Genomic DNA, 18,736 nt, shown 5'->3' with positions numbered 1-18,736 from the left:
AGTGATGAAATAATTTCAAACCTAAAAACTGAAATAAAAAAGTGGGTTACATTCATACCCATGAATGTACTCTGTTTTTTGCTGTATGAACTTAACCCATCGCAAAGAATGAAATAAAAACCAACCATATATATCATTATTCACGTATCAATTTACAAATTTGGCGCTATTATCTTCCTAATAAAAATGTCGTTCAAAGTAGGGTTATGAAATTACTCGTGGCTGTATTATTTTCATGTCACCTGTTTACGTTTCAGATCTATTGCTGTGGCACATAAAAAATAAGCTACGCATACACGGATGAATCATTCAAATGATGCGCGTCTAACAACATATATCTTTAGTGTATGAAGGTGACTCATGTAAGAATCTTTCATAATTCCCTGCAATGGAAAACTGGAAAATAAATTTTTTCTGGTAACAAAATATTTGTTATCTGAACATTACATTGATTTCAACGTATTTATTGAGTAATAAAGAATAGATAAAATCTGATACAATTAATATCCAGCATAATTGCAACCTACAGTTATTGAGTAAATACACTCAACCAAAATGTATCGCATCACTTATGATATTGCTTATTGTATGGTTCCTTTTTGGGTCACTGTCAGTATACCGCCCTCCTAGGATTCTGATGTAATTTCATATGTATAATGCATAGTGGGTGTGAGTTGTTGATCAACTTCAAAGCAAATGCTCAGAATGCCCACCATTTACTTCAATACACTTTATGATCCGGTTTCGTAAAGATCTCTTAATATCAAATAGTCCTTGTTTATTATTTTTAATTACATCCGCGGCTTCTTCTATTATCCGTCGCAGTTGTGGAAGAGAAGTAATTTTTTCTTTGTAAACTAATGCCTTCATTTGCGACCAAATTACCAAATTGAAAAATCCAAAGGATTTAAATCAGGGCCTCTTGGTGGCCAAGCAAACTCACTTTCACGACCAATCCATCAATGCGGAAACTGTTCGTTTAAGTATTGACGAATTTGTAAATAATAATGTGGTGGTGCTTCGTCAATCTTCTGTCAGGCGTAATATTTTTTTGTCTATAATATGGCGCAATATATATCAGGTTGATCACCATTGAAAATAAGTTACCTAAAAGGGTTGAACTAAAATGAAACATGTTTTTGTTATAGACAAAGTACTCAAAAGAAATTTCATTGTTCTTCTTCAAAATAATATAGGAATTTCCAATAATGTAATTGATAACTATGTACTAGTTTCTGTGATAAAAAGATAAAAGGCGAAAATAACAAATAAAGCTGATAAAAAGAAATTTAAGTTGACAAAAGAAAACTATTGCCATTATTATTAAGCATTAATATTTTGTTTGAAATTGGTGTTACACTCGTTACAGTAACAATTCAAGTGGGACAAACATATAGCTTTTTTACACAAGATGCAGTCATATTTGGTGAGCCTCCTCTTGTTAGCTAGTCCTTGACAATCCTAGCTTCGTTTTCTTTTCGCACCTGTAGCTTCTTGACCTTCTTCATTGGCAAGGTTTCGTTCGTCTTGTCGGTATGGCTGCAATTTTCGTTGCAGGTCGAGGGGCATACCTACAGTATTCTGACTTCGCCTGTATAACTGCGGAAGTACTAATTCGTCTACTAATTTTTTCAAAAAGACTTTTCTTCTAGTGACTGCTTGATCGTTCCCAATGTGAATCAATCTCGCATTAATTACACTCATATTTAGAATAGCGCAAAACACTACCATCGGCCAACGACGAATATTTCTTGATACATTATAACTGGCACACAATTTATCAGTTGTATCTACTCCTCCTTTTGTGTTATTATAAAATGTTATCATGGTGGGTTTTTTCTGATCATATGTCTCAGGATCTATTTCATTATCGTTGTGTAAGGAGGATACTAAAATAACGCACTTTTCTTTTTTTAGAACATAAGAGACCAATGAGTAATCTTTTTTGAATCCAAAAAGACTACTAAAGACCTCTCGATTTTTACTAGACAAAAATTCTGGAGGTACTTCTCTCTTATTCATCTTTAATGTACCAATATATGACAGCTTTTTCTCAATTAACTTCTCTACTAGGCTTATGCTGCTGAACCAATTGTCAGCAGTTATATTTCGACCATTTTAAGTAAATGCAAGAGCTATACGCCTTTTCTGAACTGTCAGAAAAACACTGAATTTCAATCTTTTTTACATGTTCGCATATTGCATGACGTTCTATTTTCAGTTCATTCAAATACTTTGCGTCCAACTCAAAATCTAGCCACTCCCGAGCAATATCATTGCAAATTATCATTACGTTTAAAATGTTTTTTAAAATGATTCTCACACGCAATTTCCTCTTCCGATAGGATTCTAGGTGAATATTCGGTTTGTTCTAATTCCCAAAATGTTCTCAAATAATTTTGGATTTGTTGTTCAACTCAAAGACTGAGATTACAGTACATGACCGTGTTCTTAGTATTATTACCTAGAGGCCCAATAATGACCCAACCAAAATATGTTTCCTGTAAGAAAGGAGCATTAGGACCTAAAGAAATTTTATCATTACACAGAATACTCCAGAACAAGTCGACACCTATTAACATATCTACTTGCTGCGGCTTAAAAAAAAGGGATCCGCAAGTCTGCACTTCTCTGAAATTTTTCATTGGTTAACGTTTATTTGTGACGCAGGTAATGCACCTGTAATCTTAGATATCAAAAAACAAGAAATTTGTGTAGAGAATGCATTGTTCTTTGAGAAAATGTTGCATCACAACTATGACTTATTTGTGAAATCGACCCATTAATACCATTAAGTGACATATTTACTTTTGTTTTTCAAGCCCCAATTTGTTACAGGCTTGCTCTGATAAAAAGCTTGATTGTGATCCGCTATCCAAAACCTACTAATGTACCTCTGCGGTAGAAAGAAATACTTCGCTTATAGCTCAGCTGGCCGAATTATTATTTGTAGAGCTGGGCGAATATGACTTTTTGGCCTCGAATCGATTAAAAAAAAAGTTCGAATATCGAATCGAATATTTTTACCTATTCTGATCAGAAACACCTCTTCGTCATTCAACTCAAAGCAAAAATTTTTGATGTTGTTTTAATGAATATAGTATATAATTTCTCTTCAAGTTTTATTTTGTGGGTCAAGTTCAATACATTTTATTTAAATTTGGGCTTTGAAAATGTTTTTTGGTGCAAACTTTTTAGTATTGTTCATAAATAGAATCACAACTAATAATTAAGTTTAAAAAGAAAAGAAAATCTAGTATTTACTATCATTGTTGATGATTACAGAATCAGAAATAAATTAGATATTTAATTAGGTAACGTTTTTGTACAAAGTCTGATTTGTTGCGGGGAGAAAAAATACAGAATTATTAAAATAAATTTTAAAATAATAATTTATTAAAGAAAATAAAAAATGAGGTCAACAAAAATAAATGAGCAATCTCAAACATTGAAAAATTAGGAAAAGAATGAGATATGATGATTTTGTACTAAGTTATACAAATGATAGAATATTGACAAAAAGAAAAATACAAATAAATACTCAAATACTAAAAAAAAGTTAACAAAAGGTAACTCTATTGACAAGCATGTTAGACCAGATAAAAGAACTTTCTTACATGAAAATAGAAAATATGTAACGCATACCTATGCCATGTAAATTATACATAGCGTTTCATATTTTCATGTAAGGAAGTTAAAATTCCTACATTTTGAGAATCCAAAGAAGCTCGCGGATCTGTCAAAATGAGGCCAGCAGTTGAAAATTGACGCTCGCTGTTTACTTCTGATACAGGAATTGGAAGATATTTCCTGGCACAGTTGTACAGAAGTTTGAAAGAATGCTTGCTTTCTTTGGCCCAGTAATCATAGGGATTGACATCTTTTGGTATCAAGGGCCTGGCAAGATACAGATCTAGCTCGTCTTCTACCAAATTCTTTTGGGTTCTCTGCTGATATGAAGATGCCTCACAACTTTGTATATCCTCTATATCTCACCATATTGAGGCATATTCAGCTTCTGATGTTGAGCTCTGAGCACCTTCATCTATTTCAGAGATCACTGGACAAACTTAATCAAACCCAATCTCTACAATTTCATTAATTAACTTCAACTTCCAATGATCCTTCTTATCACTGGGGATTAAAGTATTTTTGAAGCGAGGGTCCATCATCATTGAGAATACATTCACACTATCTTCCTGGTATTGGGTGAACCTTGACTTTATAGATTTTAATAAACTTTTTGCCAATGCAACTGCATGAACATTGATTGATGTTTGTATGATCGTGGAAAGTTTCTTCTCACGACCTTTAATACCTCCAAATAAGCTTCGCATAAACTCCACTCCTCTTTAGTGAAATCATCAATGTTGGTGTCCTCAAGGGCACGACGCAAAGGCTTCTTAACTTTTACAACTCGTTCAATCATGTCAAACTCTAAATTCCATCTCGTATTAACATCTTGGACTAAATACAGGGCTGGCTCTCCGCATTCAGTTTTATGCTTCTCCAAATCATCTGAAGCAACAGTGCTGTGTTTGAAATGACCAACAATGCTGGTGCCTTTTTTGCACATTGTATCAAATCCTCTTACCTCCTTTCTATCATCATGAACACATAATTGTAAAGTGTGGATGCTACATTTCCGAGCATTCCAACAAGGATGCCCAGCCACAGCAGCAGTTATATTTTTGGCATTATCAGTTAGGACCCTGTGTGGAACCCTGACAATTTGTCATTGCCAAAACAAAACGACTTATATTTAAAATCCAAATTTACATAGTGAGCTGTCATTGATAAATAGCTATTTCTATGGGCTGACCACACATCAGTTGTGAAAGAAACAGATGACAAAGATGGTTGATCATTCTGGAATTCATTAATTTTTTTGAGTTTGAGCTCCTCATACATTTTCGGGATGAGATTTTTAGAAACTGTATTCCTGGATGGCATTTTATAAAGAGGAACAGTATAATTCATCAAATCGACAAAACGTTATTCCTCAACAATAGAATAAGGATGATAACCCTTGATGATGAACTCACAGACTCGGCGATTCATTTCTGTATGTCGGAGATCATCTTTATCCCATTGCACAGTGTGCACTCAATTCAGGGTTGCCGAAAAATCGGCGAGAGGTGTTTCCGTCATTAGTTGAGCCGAATCCTGGCTTTGGTTTGTCCACAATTAGTCCCATTTCTTGTTTAAAACGTTGTTTAATTTCTTCTGAGCGTTGTTTTACACTTGCCTTTTCTTCAGCGCTCATAGCCTGCCATTTCTTAATGTTCATTTTGTAACTAATGTGTAAAAAACATTCGAAACAACGAATCCACGCATGAAGAGTTGAAAAACCAAACCCAAAATGATTTTGATAGAAATGATGTGGAAGGTCGCGGCACAGTACTTCGAACCTCGAATTTGATTTCTTTATCGAACCAATTTTCGTTATTTTCCAAAAAACGCTGTTTTGATTTTCCCGCAGCAACCCATTTATCAAAAACTTTGGAGGCATAGCTCGCCAACCTCATTTTAATTTGCCTTTCAGAGTTGCTGGCAAGGTTTCCAAAATTAAATTTGGACGTAAGGAACTTAAAGAGGAAAGAGTTTTTATCTTCCTTTGAGTGCTTCAACCATTCTTCGAAAAAGTTCCTCCTCGAAATAAAGTACTCTAGAATAAAAAAAAATGTTGTACTCAAATGTGCTGGCTACAACACATCTTATTATAAATGGGGAAGTTACAGCTATTATATATAGAAAAATTAGCCCGGGTACAAATGTGTACAAGTCATTACGATTCCTTTAAAAATAATAAAACAAAGAAAAAATAATCCGTTCGTCTTTTTTTTAATATTGTTTGATTATCAGTCAAAATTATTTAATAGAAAAGAATCAGCACTTACCAGCATAAATAATATCCATCTCCAACAATTAATTAATATGTAACTAGGAACACTTCGATTTGTGTGTTAGAAATGACGTCTGGAATTCAATGTTGACACGGATTCATACCTTTGGACCTCACTACTCATGAGGTGGAGTGTTTCAAACGTAAACAAACACTATGTTGCAATATTTTGGAGTATTGTTTATATTATTCTAATACCAAATTTCAGATTTCTGAACATGACTTTTGTCCACCTAGCTTGTACAATCGAAACACAGTGCATTCCTTCAATTTTTTAACTGTGTCTGGGAGAGTGGGTTGAGTTGCTTTGAACTCTGTCCTCCTAGCTTCTTCTGCCTTCTTTTTTTCCTCTTTGGTCTTCTTTGCCTCTCGTAACTTCTTCCATTCATCCTTGTGTTTGGTTGAGAGATGATTATGGAGGGGGCTTGTGGTATCTGAAATATAGAAAATGAGGAGCTACAACCATAAATTGAGATTGAGCTTTTATTTCTTGTAAAGCTGGTAGGTAAACCTTCTAATCATGACAAATGTTAGGTATCCAACGTGACTAATAGATGGTAAATGTCCTAAAATTAAATAAACAAACATTTTTTACTCCTTGAAGAGCCACTACTGTGGGCAATAAAGCAAAGCTCATTACATTACATGACATTGTCTCAGTACATGATCTTATACTCAAAAAATATAGAAAATATTTTCAAGAACAAAGACAGTTGTCACTAAGTACTAGAGGAGGGCATCTTGCCTCTAGAAGTAAAAAACAACTCTGGCCCTCTTTCGGCAACTCCTCTTCGGATAATTTTCAAAAAGGTTGTAAAGTCCTAAGTATCATATAGAAATGAAGTGAGAATTCATTTGTCAAAGGGTAAATGGGCTCTTGGCCCCTCCATACAAAATTTGTCTATATAAAAACCTTCAGCGATACTTGCAGTATTTCAAAATTTCGAAAGATGCTAAAATTTTTGCATCAAATCCACGTTCATTAGCCAACAAAAATGTTTTTCTCAATGAAACTTATATTTGTTGCATTTTGCAACTTTTTATTAGAAGTACTCTTGTTTTCTTTTTCGGGAGTTACAAAACTGCTAAATTTAATTTTCTTAATAGAATCAGATAACTTTTTACGAGTACGAATCGCTCATTTTCGTACGTTCTTAATAGGGCCTCTCCATTTTCTGCTATATTTAGGAAACATTGCCTACAAGTTTCTTCAGGAAGTTCACCACTGTAAATATTTCAGGCATTAATATACTTTATTATATTTTGTATATCTATTTTGTATCTACATCTACATCCGTGTGATTCATGGAGAAAGAGTAAGGTAACATTTGTCTTGTAGTTAGCAAATGTAATTCATAATTACTATTTCTATCAGCCACACCTGAATTTAACAAAATTTCTACCATTCCGCAGTAGTTGTTTAAATATTTAATTTTCAGTGCGCATGGTGTGCAAAAAATTTGAAAAATTCATTATTCAAAAATCTGTAATTATTCTTTTGTATTGATCATATTTTTCGACTAGGCCAGAATGGTTTTTGTCTAATGCCTATGTTATAAGGAGTACCTTTCAAAATTGATGCCAACACACACACACAAACACTTTCCCTTGAGACGAGCCCGTCCCTCTAGGTATCCACTCCCGGATAAATCTACGAGTGGATGCGAGGAAGGACATTTCACCACCCCCTGTCATTTCGACAGGTCCTCATCCTCTTTCGCGTCACAGTTTCGCGCGTACACTCCTTCCTCTCCCCTGAGGTCTGTGGGAGATTCTGGGATGTCTTATCTTTTTGTTAAGAGATTAGCCTGTTGGCTATACACTCTTGGCTTCTTGTTCTGGACGTCTTAATGTGTGTGTGTGTGTTTTCGCTGCCTCGGGTAAACCTCTTCCAACCTCCAACCGGTAGGAAAAGATCTAATCCGAGTGGTCCTTCGCCTTCTCTATAGCTGTCCCCGATGTATAACTCTACATTTGCTTATGAAATGCAGAGTTGCCGTGTCGGGGAGTGTCCTCTTGTGGTTTACTTCTGTTGGGCAATGAGTGTTGCATGTTCTGCAACACACTCAGTAGCTCTGGTGTTTTTTCTCCTGTCGTTGTCGTTTTCTTAGCAGCTTGTGCGTAAGTGCGTCCTGTTTGCGTGGTGTTCTTAGCTGGATTGTTTTCCATCTTTTTCGGGTGTTTCGGGCACCCCTTGTAGTTTGCGGGGTGTTCTCCGCAGTTCCTGCAATTAGGTTTTTCCGTCTTGTTGAGCGTGCATTCCGCCACTCTATGCGCTCCCGCGCATCTCACGCAGTGCACGTGCTTTGTCCGTGGTGGAATCCCTGACATCTGTAACATTGTACAGGTCTGTTGTGCCTTTTTTGTTCTACCACGCTTATTTTTGTGTGGCAAAGGTATCTCAACTTCTTATAAGTGGGTTCTTCTGTGGGTTCTCTACTACCATGTATATAGGTAGTAGTTTTCGGGTGTTGTCCTCGTTTCTTTGTGTATGGCTTGTCAACTGCCATACTTTTTTTTGGTCTTAATCCATTATCCCTCAGTTCTTCCTCTACTTCTGACACTGGGGTGTTAACAGCCAGTCCTTTTATGACGAGCTTCCTCTCTTTTTCCTCGTTGAGTAGGTAGGTATACCACTCAATCTCCTTATACTCGCTCAGAAGCATCTTCATTTTGTTGAAATCTTCTTTAGTCGCCGTCGTCGTTATTTTCCCCGTGTGTATTCCCATTTTACACTGGGCATCGATTTTTCTTTGCACTAGCTGTTTGCGTAGTGCTGTCCACGTGAGTGGGGATTTTAGGATTATCGGAGGTGGCCTTCTCTCCGGTTTTGTCTGTTTTCTTTGTTCTTCTTTTCTAATATTTTCCAATTCTTCTTGAACTTGTTTGTCCATTGATATTTCTTCTTCCTCTGAAGATTGTCTCTCCGGTTTCTTTCTCTTTTTCTTATTCTTCACTGCTCTTTCCATGGGACAGTCTTCATTTAGTGTTCCTTCGTTCATTTTGTTTGTCATTTTCATTTTTTCCACTCCTTCTGTAGTTGGATTTCTTTCCAACTCTTCTATTTTTCTTTCAAATGCTTCGTTTTTGGCTTTCAAATCTTCAGTATATTGCTTTAGGGCCTCTTCATAGTAGTCTTTTACAATCTCTCTCTCTTCATGCCTTTTAGTCCTCTCTTCAAGGAATTTAATTTGCTGTCCCATCGTCTTAATCAATGCTTCATAATCAGCTTTTTGTTGAATTATCAGTTTTGACAACTCAATTATTTTCTCTTCATCTTGTCTCTTCGTCGACGATACTCTGTATCTATGTAGGGTTTCTCCCTATTTTTGGAGTTTTCAGGCTCCATGCCTGTTACTCTCTGTCTCGGTTTTCCTATTTTTGCTTCGGTACCTGGAAATTACCTAAAAAGAAAAGTTTAAGCCGTACTGACAAGTAAGGCTGTTTCGAGAAACGGATAAATTCCACACAATCAAATTTGTGTTGACAAACACAATTCTTTCGTGCAGAAATGTTTTTTCTCATTATAAATGAAAGGCTGCGTCAAAGCACAGCTACCTGCAAAAGAAGAAAGTTTTATCAGGGTCTCACCTGACTACCTGAGCCCGCTTTCACTTCACTTCACTCTCGCACTTGTTCACTCGTCGAAGTCTCGGAGTCAAATTAGCCTCTATTTAGTCTATTTGATGCCAAAGTATTCACACCATAAATATCAGCTTCAATAAGAATACCGTCGAGTTCACTCCCTTCTATATATTGGCCCAAGCATCGCAAAAAATTTTTTTGTAAATGAAACGATCCAATTCTCAATATCAAATAGTCAAATTCTTAACTTGTTAGTTGAATGTTTTTAGCGCTAAGATATATGGCCATGTTACACGAGAGTACAGCTATTTTTTTACTGAGTGCAAGACTTACGTTGACATAATTTTTCATAGCGGTATACACAACGTCTTTGGAAGTCGGTGGCTGAGGTATTATCGGACTAAATCCAACAGTAGAAATAGGTGAGGTTTCAGACGATAGTATCTGTTGAAATGGAGTCCATCCTGGTTTCGAGTTTGTAGATGATCGGCAGAAATTATTTTCTGTTAGACTGTATTGCAGTCTGCACAAGACCCAGAGCAAATTATCAAATTGTAAATTGTTTTGACTATTATTTAATAAGCAGCTACTGTTATTATAATCCGGTATTGAAGGCTGCATATTTTCTTGAAAATGAAGAATTTCTTGACAGTTTAAAAATGTTAAATCCAACTCGTTCAACTCTACTGTAGGCTTCATTTTAATAAAATTAAATTCATTGTCAGTGGGTTTTTTTCTCGATATATCACCATAGCTGTAACATGGGTCGAGTCTTTCCCACTTAATGTTTCTTCGTTGAAATCATTGTTATCTATAGCTCCATGAAGAAGTAACGATGAATCTCGAACTATATTTTTAGAAATAAGCAATTTTTGTCTATATCTCCACACACAATTAACATTGTGGCTTCGTTATGGAGGTTTTTTAATGTTTTGTAATTGATGCAATGCCCACATTTATTCGATATAACGATTAATTGTTTCGATCGAGTCAAATGATGTACAGATTGAGTTAAAGCTGTATGCTTTGGAGTGTGTTTTTCAGTAATCGTGCAATAAACATCATAAAATACTGATAATGCTCGTCGATTATAATTCTCACTTAATTTATTATTCTTTGCACTGAACAATGCTTGCATAAGCATTTGCCAAGTATTCGATAATTGACCTTTTTGTAAAAATTGTTCAATTAAAATTTCATCACATACCCTCTGGTATTACTTTAGTATTTAATATTTCTTTGTTTGCTGACACACTGACAGTTTTTAATAAATTAACCTTTTCAGGGCACATTTCTTCGGCTACTGCAATTATGCATTCTTTGATCATTTCTCCATCGGTGAATGGTTTTCCACGTTTCGAAATTTCAAGAACCACACCAAAGCTGGCACAAGTTGCCACCTCTTGTTCAGTTTTGGGTTTTGCAAATGAAGATTGCTGTGATTTCAATCTGCGCTTCATAGCTTCGAATTTTTCTGTCCACAAACTTCCTGTATATTTTGAGTAATTTTGAAAATATTTTGTTTCATAATGACGTTTAATGTTATATTCTTTGAGAACAGCTATGCTTTCATTGAAAATCAAACATAGCGCCTTGTTACTGGACTCAATTACGAAATACTGAATGTTCCACTGATCTTTGAATTTTCTGCAATTTATCGCTTCTTTTCCATACTACTAAATCACACACAAAAGCAACAATTCAAATGAAAATACTGTTACAAAAATTAAACTTAAACACGCACAAACACGTTTTAACCCATTAAATTTTTATTTTTATTTTTTTCCCAAAAAATATCAAATTTTATAATTTTGGGACTAAAAAAATATCAACATTAATATTGTCTCTCTAGAAGTAATTGTACAAAAGACCATACCCATATGGGACCGCTAGGCGCTTTCCGTGAATTTTTATGTTAAATTCAAAATTCTTTAAGAAAAGTTCAACTCTTATTTATTCAACACTCTAATATAGCCCCGCATCACGTTTACTGCACATTGTTCTTCCTTTGCTCGAACAACCAGTACTGGCACACCTTTTGCATCCAGAAACATGTTGGATATAATGGTGTAAGCCATCATATCTCACGTCGCTACCAACTCTTGAGTCGCTTGCAACTGCCGTAGCTACTTTTCAGTGGTTTCTTATATTTTGTAAGATATGTCTGTAAAAATCAAATTTTATTATATTTTCTAAAAGACTAAGACAGATCTACCTGCACTATACTTCTTCTAAACTCGAGTTGGTTGATGTTTCTCCCAGTTTTTCTGTACAGCGTCCATACGTTGTGTATTGTAACATCCATCATATAAGTAAAGATAGGCCAGTACCACTTTTTTCCACGGACGCCGATGCGTTAACTGAAATTAGTATGAAGTTGATTCTAAGTGTTTAGACAGTTTATATGTATCGTACCAAGATACGTTGTTATCCATCAAATCGGTTCCACCCATATTTTTGTTGTATTGTAGAACACGGTCTGGTTTAGACACAGATATGTTTTTTTGATCTTTCCTAGAAAATCTTTCGACAGGTTTTATTGGTGCCACACCGAAATTAGTGCTCACCAATGTCACAACGCTGTTGTCCATCCATCTTACGTATGAAATCCCGCATATCCCTCTAGCTCTTTTTGAAAATGTCTTCTTGTCTTCAATTGGACAATCTCGCGGAATTCTATTGTCCCTAATTGTTCCCGTTCCAATATAGCCATTGTTATTCAAACTATTCAAAATATTGGTACCAGAAAAGAGATTGTCGAAAAAAAAAATTATAACGACGAAATTTTTTCACGCCTAATTCGTCAATCATTTAAACAAGTGGTGTTGCAGCTTTGCCAAAGAGTTCTTCGTATTTTTTAATGGCTTTTGGATTATTTCCTTGATAAATTTCGAAATTTATCAGGTAACCACTAGGTGTTGAGGCTCCACGCTCCACCATAACCAAATCGCACAGGTTTTCTTCTTATAAATTGTTTGCACCCGTGCCGGCCGTAGTAATTTATCATTGACTCATCGGCGTCGTAACAAAGATTTTGTTCTGGTACAAAATGTTGAATAAATTTTTGTTTTAGAGCGTCTGTCAATAAACGTAACATATAAATTTTGTCGGATATGTCTATAGTGTTATTATTTGCGAAATGTAAATGTAAAATGGCAAAATTGCAAAAATCTGTCCCTTCGCATAGCGTCGCAAACAAGCTCGTTCCTCATATCTTTGGCTGTTTCCCAATAGTTTCTTTTGGAAGGTAAAGGATTATATCCACTGAGTATAAGAATTTTAATGAAAACCTTAAATTCTTCAATAGAGATATTTAGATTAGGACTGTTTTTGAAAAGGGAGTAATTTTTTGTTTGAAGTGCTATTGCTTCTAGCAACTCATTTGAGAAAAAGAGCTCAAACATTTCAACGCAAGTCAGAGAAGTGTATGCACTGTAGTCACCTGGTAAAAATTCTTCTGAAGAAGGTGTCAAATCTCCAATAATGAATTCAAAATTTGTTGGGCGCTGGGTCAGAGCAATATTATCAGAAAAATCGGGACTTGAGCTAGTGCTGGGCTGTTGAAAATCGGTTACTTTTGCTGCGAGAAAATTCTCCTTAGTATTCTCCAATTATTCTCTTATTCTCCAATTCTCGTATTATCGGCAAGAACAATTTATGCACCAGCATTTAGTTGTCACCTACAAGATTGTCAACAACACCACCTTCATCTTCATCTCCCGAATCTTCGTCAGATAATACATTGGATTCGGGAGGTACTATGTGAACTGCCGAAACTACTTCGCTATCAGACTCATCATAAGCAATGTCTAATGCCTCTTTCAATGTAATTCCACTAAAAGAGGAAGAAAATATGTTTTGAATCATTTTGTCTTGCGAAACGCCTAGTGGTCCCAAATGGGACCACTCTTGTTTACAACTAATTTAAAAAAAATTGGAAAAGAAATTTACTAAATAACGATATTAGATACATAGAGTCACACTTTTACTTACTACATATATCTCTGTAACATTTATCACTCGAAAAATATGACTGAAATAATACTTTAACGAATCGGATGTACATTTTTTTCACTAAACAGAAAATCACTCGAGTTTAACACAACCATACAGATTTACTACTAATTCCAAGTAAAATGCATTCAGGTATACGAAGGGTTACGAGTGCCAGCTATGAATAGCTCACAATCCTCTTTTCAAAAAATTGTTCTCAAGGCGATATAAGGGTGATGAAAAGCTAAGTGGTTGCTGGGACCGTATGGTACCGCTAGGCGCTAATGGGTTAAGGAAGTACGCACTATTTTATTTCACAACATTGTCATAGGAACTGATTTGTGGTTAAGAGAGAGAGAGATTCGTTGGGTAGAATTTGGAAGGAAGGTTTTTTTTTTGGGTAATTTAGGTATGTTTGCTTAGGCCCTGATATAGGAATTTTTTCCTCTGCAGGGCTGGGTTTGTGGATGTTTTGTTGGGGAATGCTTGCTCGGCTGCTTCTAGCGGGGTTGTTATTTTTTTTATCCAAGAATTTTTTATTTATTTATCTTTTTTTTGTGTTTTTTTTTTAATATATTTATTATTCCCTATCGTCGGTCATTTGTCTGGAGAATCGGTTCTCCAGGTTGCAGGGAAACCGCAGAAAACCTGCAACTCCGACGATGAATGACAGTGAGGGTGTGTGTTGGGGGTAGGAATTTATCTGATTGATATGGGGGAACTATCGAGGAAATTAAGGAAGGATGAGGAGGGTCTCTTTCGTAACGGAATTACTTGATTCGATGGATCGAATCAATGAGCGGGCTTGGAATGTGGGTTATGTCAGTATTGACATAAATGGTGTTGCTAGGGTTACACCTACACTTTTTCAGTGTTTGGTTTTTGGGTGAAGGCTGTATCCTGGGGGGCTTTCGGAGTTTCAATCCTTTTCGGGCAGCGGGGGTGGAAAGCGGGGTGAGGTCCACCGCAATTTTTACAAGTAGGGGAGTTAGCTTTTGGGCATTTTTCTGGCTTGTGACCAGAAGCACCACAGGTTGGACAAATGGGTTTGGCATTGCATGTGTCTGCGGAGTGGCCGGTAGATGAACAACGGTTGCAATATTTGGGGACTGCGGGTATGGTGTTTGAATTTGAGGCTTCGCAGTAGTGCGAAAGCCCGTAGAAGTTTATCCCTTGGTTAGGGCGTGATGGTAGGCTGTTTCGGAATCTGTAGTGATTCGAAACATGGATGTGGGTTTATTTGTGGATCTAGCTATTATCCTCCAAGTTTTCATGACGGGGAATTTTAGTATAGAGAGAATCTCCAGGAACTCTCCTTCGGTATAAGATTGGTCTACATTCTTGCAGACCAGAGAGAGGGTAGTTTTTCTGGTTTTAGTAGTTGGGGGTCTTTGGACTCGTTGTGGAGAGTTAATCGGAATAACGACGATTTTCTCGTCGCCTATGGCGTAACGGATTTTCCTTGCCAACGTTTCGTGATGAAACGTGGAAGGAATTTTGAGGAGGGCGGTTCCATTGGGGTTAGCTTTGAGAAAGCGCATTTGTCCCCTCTATAGCTCTTACGTATTGAAGAGATTGTAGAGCTCTCTCTGTGAGGTATATTTTTTTTGGAGATTTCTAAGGTTGGGGGTTTGAAGTGGAGGACATTGAGCGGAGGTGTGAGATTGAGATTGTTGTTGGGTGATGGCTTAGGATTGTTGGGGGGATCTGGGTTTGAGTTGGTGTTTGGGGTTTAATGGAATTTTGGGTAATTTGTTTAAGCTTTTGGCTTTTGGATATTGGGATTGATTTCGAAATTAGGGAGGGAATATTTGTTTTGGGGATAGCGCCTAGTCGGGTATAATCAACCTGCTGGGATTTAGAGCTGGCTGATTTCTGCGAGACCCTAGATGCATAGGAATACGCAGATGGTGCTGGTGAGGAGCTTCTGCTATTCTCAAGTGATTTACGTTCGATATAATCCATGGCATTACGAATTTGGTTAAATTGTTGTGGACTGAACCGCGAGAAGTCTGCGACTAGTTCTGAGAAGGTTTTCTCCTCAGGAAGAGAATTGGGGTTGGTCGGGAGTGGTGGGAATTCGTCGACGGTGGATACGGGTTTGTATAGGGGAACGGGCTACTCGGAGCATTTTCAAAAGGGAAATGGGTAAAATTAGAGAGATCGATAGAGTCGAGATCAAGTGAGAATAAGGAATAGGGATTTCGAAAATTGAATTCCTTTGTTAGTACCTAACAAGAGAGTTGGCTATCAAAGCCGACAGCGGACTCACTGCCGGAGGGAGTTTCCTCCCCGGTTAAAGAATTCCTGCCCCTTTTGATTGCCTGTTAGTGTTTTATGAAAATGAAATAATATTCACCTGAAACTGGCTGATCCTAGGACTCACGTTGGTTCTTGAAACACTTGCCCCCGAAAGGGTTTATTTCATTATATAAAAAAAGCCCCGAAAAGGGCAGATAGGTGGAGCAACTAAGCCCCGAAAGGGGCATTTTCGCAACGGTACACGCTAATATGACGACTTTCTTTGTCAGCGAGAGTTTGAATCGCAGTAGGCGACACTGCGTTTACCGATGTGTTTTCTAATGAAACAGTGACCGATTATACAGTAGTTCTTGAATCCGTACGTGCGACCTTCTCGTAGCGCTCTAAGAAAGCAACTGACTTGTGGTTGCGAAACTAGCCTTCTTATATTTTTCAATTACTGCTATCTAGAAGTGAGTGGAAGACACCAGAACTTTCTCGAACCATCGAGATTATTCTGTACGTGCTATTAGCGCCATCTGTTAGTGTTAGAAGGTACTACCTATTTCCGCTTGTGTCCACCAGGTGTCGTGTCACATTACTCGTCATGGCTCGTACTCTACGACTAATCCAGAAATTACAGATAATGACAGGAAAATTAATAATATGCAGTGTTAACGTTAAATTTAGTCCGATTTACAACCTTTTTTAAACGTTGCGTCCTTTTTCGGACTTTCTTTTTCATCAGTGGACTATTTTACTTTTTACCACCGGCAACAATGATGATATGGTTTTGGCCATCGGAACTTACTGGAGTAATCAGTAAGGCCCTAAGGCTGGAAAGTTTGGAGATCCCTGGTATAAAGGATTGTGTGTGAATAATTGCCTGATCACAGGTACTTTTAGATGTGCTTGAAGAAGACATAAACCAAAAAAAATTCTAAACTATCTTTCTGAAATCGGTTTGAACTCGCAAAACCTACTATGACGAGTTTTGAGACGATTTCTGTAGTACAGATATTTTCCATAATTATTAGTGCTTGTCAGCATAAAATCCATAATGTTATAGTCCCATATCTGTTCAAAAACATTGATTGACGACATATGTTCTATACCATCAATTTTTACACCAGATTGGGTTACATTAAATTGAAAATTGGAGATATTAGAAGTTACCTCTTCCCAATTATCATTCTCGTTCATGTCTTGTTCTGATATTTGATTTTCCTCTAAAGCTAATTACTTATCGTTTTGAACACTTCTACTTCGATGGTTCTTCCGTGACTATTGTTGCTAGATGATGCAGAAGGTATATAGCATCACCGCCAAACTCTATTACACTAAGGTTATTTAAATCAGTTTTCTCATTGAATCTTCCCCATTAGCATTGCAAATGGGAACCCTGATATGCAAATCAATTAATGCAGCATATTAGAAATCCAAAGAGATATCAAGTCGCTTCTTTTAAAAATCTTAGACGTGATGACAACAATCAAAATGAAGGATATCTACTAGTCACCTCTGGAATCATTTTGAAATTCGTTATTTTGAAAATGTATTCTGCCGTTCTTCAAAGGAGAAAACATCTACTATCCTGGCTAATGCCTCGACAAATATTGAATCACAACTCCTCTGAGGAGGAGGAGCAATGGCTGGCAATTGCAATGAGAAGTTGTAATTACTGACTAATTTGGATGTCATGGTTTTACTAAAAAAATTTTAGTCGGGTTACATGTATTCCTGGTAATTTTTGTAAGGAGAATGGTACAAATTTAGAAAATTCCCTTCTTGATAAGTGTAGAAGTGTTCGAATAGATTCTTATATTTTCAACTTTACTTTGGAAATTATTAGTTATAAGAAGCAACCGTGATATGAAAGAGACTTTTTTGTTAATTGTGCAATTTAATACTTCATAATACCGTTCAGATATATTGAATAAAGCTCTGATTAACAAAACTTTCAATGAAACTCTATCTCTTTGAACCTACTACTTTAGCGACTGGCTTGATAATGACATAACTTAAAAATTACCAACCAAATCGAGTATGAACTGTATTACTAACAATAATTTCCAGCATCATTATTAATTCTTCGGCTAATTGATTTTTTATTCTGGCGTACAAAGAATTTTTTCAAGTTGTTATGAAAAGAAGATACTTATTGAAGGATCCATCTCCATTGTCGTTTTCTACGTTTCATGTACTTATTGTCATATTAAGACAATTGTATATTAAATAGTTTAAAATAAAAAAAAAAGTTATACAACAAACGTATCCAAACTTTAAGATAACTTTCAGATCAAAATATTTATATAACTTTTTTAAAAACCAAAATATTCGTCTCTGAAAAGACGTTCCAAATATTTGAATCATGTTATAATAATGTTATCCACTTGTTTCCCTACCTTTGAAATATACGGGAAAACTTGAAATTTTTTTTACGTTTCAACCACAGAGGGTTATTAGCGAGTAAAATTGATGTTTGATACATTTGATCGTTAAAAATACATTCTATACATAGTTTGCAGTCTTCCAAGTAGTTGGTAAGTTTCTTTGGGTATTCTTGAAATAGCTTTTCCGGTGAATATAGTAGTTGATTCATTTTTCGTTCGTTGTCATATTTTAAACAGTCTATTAAGAGGTGTTTTACTGTTAATTCACTATTGCAGATCTCGCACGTTGGTTTGTGATTTCTCGCTAATAGGTAGTCATGTGTGATACGAGTATGTCCGATTTTTAGATAGGAGAGGGTCACTTGTTCTATTCTACAGTCGTGATAATTTTCAAGGGTTTTGTAAGGTTCGGATTTGCTTTTCCTTACCATTTTTCTTGAATTTTCTTCTTAAAAAATGCTTAGAAATTGGTATGTACTATATAGTTATTCTTTACTAATTGATCGTTGTTACATTTTTGCTAATCCATCCACTCTTTCTTTTCCCTCTATTCCGGTGTGGGATGAAACCCACATGAAATTAACATTTATATTGTTGTTTGGGCAAGTACGTAGCTCCT

The 18,736-nt window shown here is 36.1% G+C and overlaps 1 protein-coding gene across 1 annotated transcript; it reads right to left on the bottom strand.

Annotated features, from left to right (window-relative positions):
• Positions 1-1,461: 1,461 nt before the first annotated feature.
• On the bottom strand, positions 1,462-2,022 carry LOC130452154 (uncharacterized). The gene has a single exon (XM_056791469.1). It carries the CDS (start codon positions 2,020-2,022, stop codon positions 1,462-1,464), a length of 561 nt encoding a protein of 186 aa, XP_056647447.1.
• Positions 2,023-18,736: the final 16,714 nt, after the last annotated feature.

The sequence above is a fragment of the Diorhabda sublineata genome, unplaced genomic scaffold, assembly GCF_026230105.1.
Source record: "Diorhabda sublineata isolate icDioSubl1.1 unplaced genomic scaffold, icDioSubl1.1 Dsub_21, whole genome shotgun sequence".
Classification (NCBI taxonomy): Eukaryota; Metazoa; Arthropoda; class Insecta; order Coleoptera; family Chrysomelidae; genus Diorhabda; species Diorhabda sublineata.
Note: the sequence above shows the minus strand (reverse complement) of the source record. Positions and strands in the feature narration are given on the sequence as shown.